The following is a 9595-nucleotide window of genomic DNA, read 5'->3' as shown; positions in this document are numbered from 1 at the left end:
CCTCTTTTGTAAATGGGACTCATGATCAGAGAAAGTAGGAAAGAGAACTAAAACTGTAAAGGTCAACAAGTCATAGTGAAAGTAGGATCATATTCACAAAGCAACCAGTGACATACTTCCGTAATACTTAATCTTGTTTTATTTTCTTACAAGGTACACTTTATATAAGATGGTAAAGTGCGTAGATTCTCAAACCTTGGGGACGGGGGAATCGGGAGAGTGAACAAACAATCTGGTTTTACATTCAGATCTTAAGACAGGATTGGTGTGCTCTTCTGCATTCTGTGAGTACGGTATTGGAGAGGTGCATTGTACAGGGGATTGGAACAGTAGAACGTGTATGAACACAGGTTATAGGCACATTAGCCTATTCCATTCAACACTTAATTCTGCAGTCCTAGATTAGTCACACAATTTGAATGAGGGACAACACCTTAGTGAATCTGTTCGTTGACATGGCAATTTGAGGGCTAACATTTGTGCTACTTTCCTTAAACCATCATGCACATATTCTATGAATTACTTTTTAAATACATGTCTTTCCCCACCTGGTCATTGTGTTTACTTTTGATTGTGCTGCTTTGTGGGGTGATGTCCCCATGTAAGACTAGATCTGGGTCCTTAGTAGTCTAGTCATCCCTGTTGGTAAGCTACAAAGAACTCCACTATGTATATTATACATGTCTACAACGGGGCTGTGGGGCTAGGTCATTAAAGCTGTACAACCATCCACTCATCCTCAATGCTGCCATATGGCAGCGTGTCTGTCTTCATACTAAAGGCCTACAGGATTAGAGTAAATGCTCTAATGACTGACAAATTGTCAATCACAGCAGTAGTAAAATGTGACACTTTTCTACACATTACTCTAAAGCAACCACATCCTGGTCAGAGGTCACTGACTTGGGAGAAGTTTGTGGATTCTCCTGGATTCCAAGGTGAGGAAGGTTGGGACAGGTGCAGCAGAGTACCCATAATGCATTGCCTGGCTGGAAAGGCTATCCCTCAGCGGGTTTAGATTGAAGCCTGATCGTTCTGGATGGGTGAGTACTTCTGCATCCTTTCCATTAGTTTATGGGGTTACAGCAATTGAAAAGTATAGAGTGATCCTCTCGATTGCTATCCTGACTAATATGTCTTTCTGGGACCTTGACCCAGGTACAAGAGGAACTCTGTTTGATGGATTCTATTCTTGCCAGTAGAACATGGCTCCTGGCTACTGTGATGTGAAACTCTGATTGGAGAAGTGAGGACTGAACTTTCCCTGTGATACTATCCTAGGACAGGACCCTTTACTTTGAACCACTGTTCGTATGTCAGAAGTATGTTAGGTTTTTCGATCAAAAACACTGCTCAAACTTTGATATCAAAACATATTGAGAGCATTGGTTCTTTACATGAAAATGGAGTAACATTATATACAGGGCTAATTCATAAGACAGTGTAGTTCTAACCAGTCCCTCTTGATTCACATCGGCAGACCCACATCTATGAAGCTGGAGGAGGTCTGTTAAGCCTGCAGGCCTCCCCAGTGAGGGCTGAGCAGGGACGGTAGAGACACCCCACTACCTAATTTTATCTGATCGAGGCTGGGCCACTCTGGTCTACTTATTGCCCCCCGCTTCGTGGAGGTGGCGAAACATCTCACTGACTCATTTATTCTGGTCATGGTTGGGCGAGCGGGAGGGGACAATAAGTAGACAAGAACCAACTGTTCCCTCTGACGTGAGCATGACAGACAGGAACCTTTAAACGGCTTGAGTAAACTATCTTATTTACTATTTTGGGCTACTCAGAGCAAGAAACCCCAGGTAGGTTGCCCTGAACAGGGGGAAGTAGAGACCGTTCTGAGGTCCATTCCCCCCTGCTCCGCTCTAGTGATGATTGAACTGGATTGTGTTCTTCCCATGCCAGCACAGCTCTGGTGGTGGTGGAGCCAAGCCAAGTCCTCGCTTAAGATTTGTAGAATCCACTCTGGGGAGGAGAGGCAGCTTATCCAGCACTGAGTTTGCACATTTGTCTTGTGTGTCCATGAAGGTAGCATGGGAGTGTGTGTGTGTGCATACATGCACATACGTCTCTGGTGGCCCTCAGCTGTTAAATGCCACACCACACAGTTAGGTGCTGTCTGAGCTTGTCTCTTGGGTGTCGTTGGCAGTGGCATCGTTGGGCATCTGGGACTCTGGCACCTCCCCAGTCACAGCCACCCGGATCACCTTGAGCCAGCGCTGTTTCAGCTCTTCGCTTTCGGCCACGAAGCTGTGGACAGACTTGGACTGGGACAGACGGAAGCTGGCTGGAGGGTCGGCAGGCCGGGGGCTGTCCTCCACAGAGTAGCCCAGCAGAGGGATAGAGGACTGGGCCTTCACATCCTGAGAGAGGGGAGGAGATGGAAAAGGTAGAGATCATTTATATCTAAACTTGGGCCAGGAGTTTTTCCAGGTCAGATCAAAGAGTGAGGGGGAAAAACTCCAGGAACCATTCATAACACCCTGTGCTTCACAGTGGTAGAGCATGTTGCTGTGATTGACAGTATCCAGATGACGTGGCTGACCTGTGGGGCTCCGTAGAGGTAGAGAACCAATGCCTCCTTCTCTGGGATGACGCACCACACCTTCCCCCAGGGCTTGTTCTTCTCACAGTGCTGCAGGAAGCCACAAATGATACTGCTTCCGGAGAACTGAGCCGCCTCAATCTGGGGACAGAGGAATGCAGTTTAGACACAGAAGATATGGGGTGGCAGGTAGCCTAGTGGTTAGAGCATTGGACTAGTAACCGAAAGGTTGCAAGATCAAATCCCAGAGCTAACAAGGTACAAAACTGTTGTTCCACTGTTCCTAGGCCGTCATTGAAAGTAAGAATTTGTTCCAAACTGACTTGCATAGTTAAATAAAGGTAAAATAAAATATGCAGTTGTGCATGTGTTTCTCTTTTCCCCTTACCTCCAGAATGCCCTTCTTCTTGCCCTCGGCCTTCTCCTCTCCAGTCAGGATGGAGTAGCAGTCCTTACACACCTTGTTAATCTTGTTGCTGTCGTACTCCAGGGCCACTTTATTGTCTGAGCACTTCCAACACACAACCTGATACAGGGACAGAAGACACATCAGTCTAATCCGGAATGAACGACAGTGTAAACTAGCCAAACAGCCAGCCGTCAAATGGGTTGAGTATAGAATTTAGTATAAGCACGTTATAATGGGTGCTGAGGGAGAGAGAGAAGGGGGTCAAACGGACACTTCTCACTCACATATCCGCAGGCGCGACAGTGGTGTCTCCGTCGTGTCAACGCATTGAAGGGCTCTTTACACTTCATACACATTGTCACTTCCTTGTCCCGAATCCAGCGAGGAGCACGTTTCCCCAGCTCTGCCGTCTAAATTACAACACATACAAACACATGTAGCTCAGACACGAGAAGGTCATTGGTACAGATACAGGACCTAGTGATAAAGGAGTAAGAGGTCAGAGGCCATGTTCATTGTGGTGACACTCACTGACACTTCCTCCACGTCTTTGGAGGCGGACTTGAACGTCTCGTTCTTCTGATGGAAGATCTCAATGGTTTCCTGGAAAGCCTGCAGGCCACACAGACAGAGACTGGTCAATAATACACGCCCAAATGTACTGAACATACAGAAAATATAACTATAAGATAGTGGAAACCAATAAGAATGTGATTATGTACCTTTATCCAATTGTCTTTGTCTTGTTCGGAGCTGAAAAATACAATGAAAAACAACAACAGTAGTGAGCCATTTTGTCAGTTGTGGGATTGTGGTGTAACTTATGTAGTGAGCTGTGGTTTGGGGTAACCACAATGACTCCAATCTATAGAATGTTATGTTACACTACTGTTTATCATGAGCTGTAGTAGTGCACTTATCATACACTAAGCCCCCATAGGGTTTGCATAGAATTTGGGTGGTACAGTTATCCATATTGTTAGCAATAGGCCATGGGACTGTAGTATACAGTTAACAGCTATTTTGAGAATCATGGCTGTAAAGAGTTTTCATACAAATGGCCATAGGTGGAGTAGAACATTTATCTTGAGAACAATAGCAGTTATCCATTAATGGCTCTGTAGGGTGTATTAAGGGTGTAGTATGGGGTGGATTGAGATCTTGCCTGGCTTGCAGCTCCAGAGTCCTCTCCTTGCCAGACACCTGGAAGGTGTGAGGGTAGTCTTCGTTGATGGTCTCCAGCACCTTCATGCCCTCGATGCCGATGCGGGTGCGCACCGTGTACTTGGCCCCTCCCAGGCTGAATTTGGGCACGCAGTACAACAGCATGTTGTTGAACTGAGGGGGAAACAAAGAAACACCTGTGATTAATGCTTGTTTTGATAATATATTGCCTCAGACTTGTGTGTATGTGTATGTTTGTGTGAGTTTCTCACCAGGAAGAGGTATCTCTCCATAGCCGAGGTGTTCCTGGCAGCCAGCTTCAGGATGTGTCCCTCCTTGATGAACTCATTGGAGGCGTTGACGATGTCCTCCTCCTCCCCCAGCATCTCATAGATCTCCAGCAGCTTCTTCAGATTCTCCTGAGAAGGGAAGGGGTTCAAAATGCTTGGTTGGGTTCAAGCACTAGCCAAAAAAAGTGTCTCAGAGTAGGAGTGTTGATCTAGTATCAGCCCCCCCCCCCCTGTCCATGTAGTCTTATTCATTAAAACTTAAAGGAAAAACTGATCCCAGATCAGCACTCCTACTCTGACAAGCTTTTTGAATATGGGTACTGATTTTATTTCAGATTATAAGAGTGGTGTGCTATCAGTGGGATTGTACTTACAGATTTTCGAATGGCACTGTTGGAGTGTGTGGCTGCCATGGCGATGATGTCCAATGACTCTGAGAAACAAGGGATGATTCATTTGGACCTTCCTAATAAAAAATGTTCTACAATTGTGAACAACAGATTTGTTCATTTTCAATGTAAGGCAAATGTTTTCACTGGGCATTGGAGGATTCGAATATCTTCAATTTTTAATGTGAAGTAAATTATACATGATTATAATGACAAGAAGTCTGTCGAAATGAGTTACATGTAATCCTGCTCTACTGTGTTATATTATAAATGGTAAAAGCCCTCCTGTGAATTTCCAGTGTTGTACTCACTCTCTGCATCTCGGCGGTCGGGGTCGTCCTGAGGCAGTTTCTTCAGGTAGTCTTTGAGCAGCATCTCGTAGCGGGGAACTCTCTGTACCGGCTCCAACATGTGGTGTTGGAGCGTCAGACTGCCACACGCCTCCTGGCTCTGACAAACACACAGCAAAACAGTCCATTGTCACTTCAAGGTTAAAGGCTTAAAAGTAAAGTCACACAAATAGTTTGAGGCATATCCATTCAACAGGATCAATGGACACAACAATAAATTGATTGTTCCATGACTATTTATTGTCACAGTTTCTGTTATATTTGATTGTTGTTTCTTTAGGTTACAGCTGGAGGGCACCCTTACCTTGTTTTCTAGTTTCCAGGTTACCCTGGTTATTACTTATTGGATTCACCAGTGTTTAGTTACCTTCTCTGTTCACCTGGTTGCCTTGTCATTTAGGTTCCTCAGTTGGCCTGTATCTGTGATTTTTGGGCTTTCTCCTAGTAAACCAAATGAGAGCCCTCGGCTCGCAGCAAATATATGTATATCCACAGGTAAATGATTATGGTGCTATAGTTCAAAACTCAGACCATGTTGTCGTGTCTTTGGCATCATTAATGGTGAAGACTGTTATTTTATCAAATCATTTATCTGTAAGTATTATTATGTGATTAAACTAATCATTTACATTTAATTAACTAGGAAGTCGGGGCACCACGGAAAATCTTCAGATTACAAAATTAGAATTTTCCGAATATAACTCTTCAGATATTTTAATATCTGATCAACTAGTCTTCAATTAATTATTCTTTACCTTACGCCAGTCTCTGTTCAAACGTCGTAGAATTCTAGGTTATCTGCACAAACCCAGCCTAAACCATGAATCGTCCATACACCAATTGGCTTAATCATGTATTTACTAACTAACTAAATAATCACAGAAATGCATAACAAACAGTAGATATTGGTTACTAACAATTATAGGGATGATTTCCTAGTGGGCTAAACCTATATGACAGTTTGGTATACAAAGGGAAGGGGGTGTGGACTGAGAGAGCGGGAAAGACAAAATGGATCACTACACACAGTGGATAATTATATTAATTGAATTGCTAATCCTTTGCACATGAACGCTCGCTCATTCTGGAATAATTGCAATTAATATAGTTACGCCCATATGTCGTTGTCTTTGTTGGAATCTTCGGACAGTCTGCGGGAGAGTCAGTTCATTAGAGTCTCTGGTTACTCATGGTGGTTGCTCTATCGGCGGCTCCTGATAGTGTCTGTTGTAATGGATACGTCGGCGGTTGTCGGTATTCGCATCCCAGGATTACATCATTTGTAGCTGCAGACTAGTAATTAGTATCTAAGGTTTGCTCTTATTATGTAGGGATCGATAGTCTCAGAGTTGAACCATTTCCAGCTGTGTAGCTTCACGTTGTATAGTTTTCTAGTTTTGGTAATCAAACCTGTGCCACCTCAGCTTACACCGAGGTATGCGTGGTCTTAACTATTCGCAATCACAGCTCACGCTGTGGGTTTGCTTAGTCTGAATATTTTTGGGGGGGATTTTAGGAGGGGCTTTTATTCGTAACAGTTAGAAGAGGGCAGTTCCATAACACCAGATCATGTCTGTGCTCACGGGGGCGTGGCCGCTGACAAGTTAAACTTTACAGGCAATACAATTCTCTCAAAATTAAAGGTTAACATCACATTACATCATTTCATAAATAGTTTCATCTTTACTCATTCATTTTATACAAGAATTAGATGCAAACTAGAGGTCGACCGATTATGATTTTTCAACACCGATACCGATTGGAGGACCCAAAAAAGCAGATACCGATTAAATCGGACGATTTTTATATATATATATTTTAATAAATAAAAATAAAATAGGCCGATTAATCAGTATCTGCTTTATATATATATATATATATATATATATATATGTAATAATGACAATTACAACAATACTGAACTTTTACTTTTAGCTTAATATAATACATAAATAAATAATAAAACATGCTCAATTTGGTTTAAATAATGCAAAAACAGAGTGTTGGAGAAGTAAAAGTGCAATAGGTGCCATGTAAAAAAGCTAACATTTAAATTCCTTGCTCAGAACATGAGAACTTTAGGTTGTAGTTTTTGGAATTATGACGCATCAACTATTTCTCTCTATACCATTTGTATTTCATATACCTTTGTCTATTGGATGTTCTTATAGACACTTTAGTATTGCCAGCCTAATATCGGGAGTTGATAGGCTTGAAGTCATAAACAGTGCTGTGAAGCAAGCACTGCTAAGAGCTGCTGGCAAACGCAGTAAAGTTTGAATTAATGCTTACGAGCCTGCTGCTGCCTACCACCGCTCAGTCAGACTACTCTATCAAATCATAGACGTAATTATAATATAATAAACACAGAAATACAAACCGTTGGTCATTAATATGGTCAAATCCGGAAACTATCATTTCGAAAACAAAATGTTTATTCTTTCAGTGAAATACGGAACCGTTACGTATTTTATCATATGGGCAGCAACCCTAAGTCTAACTAAATATGCAGGTTTAAAAATATATACTTCTGTGTATTGATTTAAAGAAAGGCATAGCTGCTTATGGTTGGGTACATTCGTGCAACGATTGTGCTTTTTTCACGAATGCGCTTTTGTTAAATCATCCCCCGTTTGGGGAAGAAGGCTGTGATTCAATGATAAATTAACAGGCACCGCATTGATTATATGTAACGCAGGACAAGCTATTTAACCTAGTAATATCATCAACCATGTGTAGTTAACTAGTGATGATGTGAAGATTGATAGTTTTTTCTAAGATAAGTTTAATGCTAGCTAGCAACTTACCTTGGCTCCTTGCTGCATTCGCGTAACAGGTGGTCAGCCTGCCACGCAGTTTCCTCGTGGAATGCAATGTAATCGGTCATGATCAGCGTCCAAAACTGCCGATTACCGATTGTTACGAAAACTTGAAATCGGCCCTAATTAATCGGCCATGCTGATTAATCGGTCGACCTCTAATGCAAACACCATAATTGAGAAATGTACACATTCAGAGATATAGTTATGCGTTTCCTGTCCTTCGTGAGGTCACCAAATGAAACACACAACATAATTGTCCCTTAAGTGTCCATGGATCCTTCCCACATTCTCACAAGTGGACATATAGTTTAATTTTCCCATTTCGGGGATTTAGGAGTCCGGACACTTGAAATCCTTTGTTCACTCTGTGGTCTCTCTCTCTGCATGAAAAGACAGAGTCTCCACCAGGAATTTACGACCTGAGATAACAGAACCTGGGTGTAGGAGAGAGTGAGAGAGGGGGAAGCCACGATCTACACCCAGAAAGGGCCATGTCATGACAATGTAATTCCTAAATAACTCATTTGTTAATCCACAACTGCAGACCTGTGCAATTCTGAATTAGGCCAGTGTTTAGAATCTACGCTAGTACCTGTATGTCCTGGATGATGGCTTTGAACTGTGGCGAGCGGTCCGTCCACTGTTTCAGCAGCTCCATTGCATTGTCAAAGTTCTTCACATACTCAGCGTACATCTTCAGGAAGGGTGTGAGATTCTGCAGGATGTCTCCTAAGCGAGGGGTAGACTCCCTGTAGGGAGGGAGGGAGAGGTGCCAGTTAGATAGGAACCATAAGGTAACCATTTCTCAGCCCTGGAACTCCAACTAGAGACCCACTGGGCACAAAGTGGTTGAATGAACGCTGCTTCAACGTAATTTGTCAACATATTGCGACGTGGAATTTACTTGGAAAATATATTGGATTTGAAAAAGGGCAGTCAGTGTAAACCGTTGTTTAGAGGGTGAACCAAATTTCAACATAGACAAAGCTTGTGTAAAATATATTGAATATGAAGATCTGACATTGTTTTAAAGATACAAAGTTATATCCACTATCAGAAAAAAATAACAATAGGGTGGACAGCTCCTCCTACTGGAGAATTGATCTATCTACAGCTAACCCATTGCTCTCCCATCCAGGGTTTTAACCAAGCCCAGCCCTGTTGAGCTATGATATGTCACCGACTATTACCAATGTCCTATCTTGAGAATTATTGTTGAGAGATCTCCACTTTAAAATGAAATACAGTAGGTTAAAGATGCAATATGCAGAAATCGCTCAGCCATTTCCTGTTTACTAAAATTCTAATGCACTTAATTTCAGTTTGTGACAAAAGAAGCAAGCATAGGGGGCCTCCCGGGTGGGGTAGTGGTTAAGGGCGCTGTACTGCAGCGCCAGCAGTGCCACCAGAGACTCTGGGTTCGCGTCTAGGCTCTGTCGTAACCGGCCGCGACCGGGAGGTCCGTGGGGCGACGCAATTGGCCGAGCATCGTCCGGGGTTAGGGAGGGTTTGGCCGGTAGGAAAATCCTTGTCTCATCGCACACCAGCGACTCCTGTGGCGGGCCGGGCGCAGTGCGCGCTAACCAAGGTTGCCAGGTGCACAGTGTTTCCTCCGAC

The 9595-nt window shown here is 43.2% G+C and overlaps 1 protein-coding gene across 9 annotated transcripts in view; it reads right to left on the bottom strand.

Moving 5' to 3' along the window:
- Positions 1-121: 121 nt before the first annotated feature.
- fgd4a (FYVE, RhoGEF and PH domain containing 4a) overlaps positions 122-9595 on the bottom strand; it is a 106641-nt gene continuing 97167 nt past the window's right edge. For all 9 annotated transcript variants that reach the window (XM_029634667.2, XM_065009811.1, XM_065009810.1 and 6 more), the window contains 11 exons: positions 8571-8727; positions 5118-5256; positions 4792-4850; positions 4400-4546; positions 4129-4301; positions 3686-3716; positions 3495-3575; positions 3248-3373; positions 2943-3080; positions 2555-2695; positions 122-2372 (listed from right to left, as the gene is read on the bottom strand). In XM_029634667.2, coding sequence (XP_029490527.1) covers positions 2118-2372; positions 2555-2695; positions 2943-3080; positions 3248-3373; positions 3495-3575; positions 3686-3716; positions 4129-4301; positions 4400-4546; positions 4792-4850; positions 5118-5256; positions 8571-8727 — 1447 coding nt within the window. In that variant the 3' untranslated portion in view covers positions 122-2117. The remainder of the gene's footprint in view (positions 2373-2554; positions 2696-2942; positions 3081-3247; positions 3374-3494; positions 3576-3685; positions 3717-4128; positions 4302-4399; positions 4547-4791; positions 4851-5117; positions 5257-8570; positions 8728-9595) is intronic.

This window comes from Oncorhynchus nerka, linkage group LG25 (genome assembly GCF_034236695.1).
Source record: "Oncorhynchus nerka isolate Pitt River linkage group LG25, Oner_Uvic_2.0, whole genome shotgun sequence".
NCBI lineage: Eukaryota > Metazoa > Chordata > Actinopteri > Salmoniformes > Salmonidae > Oncorhynchus > Oncorhynchus nerka.
This window is presented reverse-complemented; position numbering and strand designations above follow the sequence as displayed.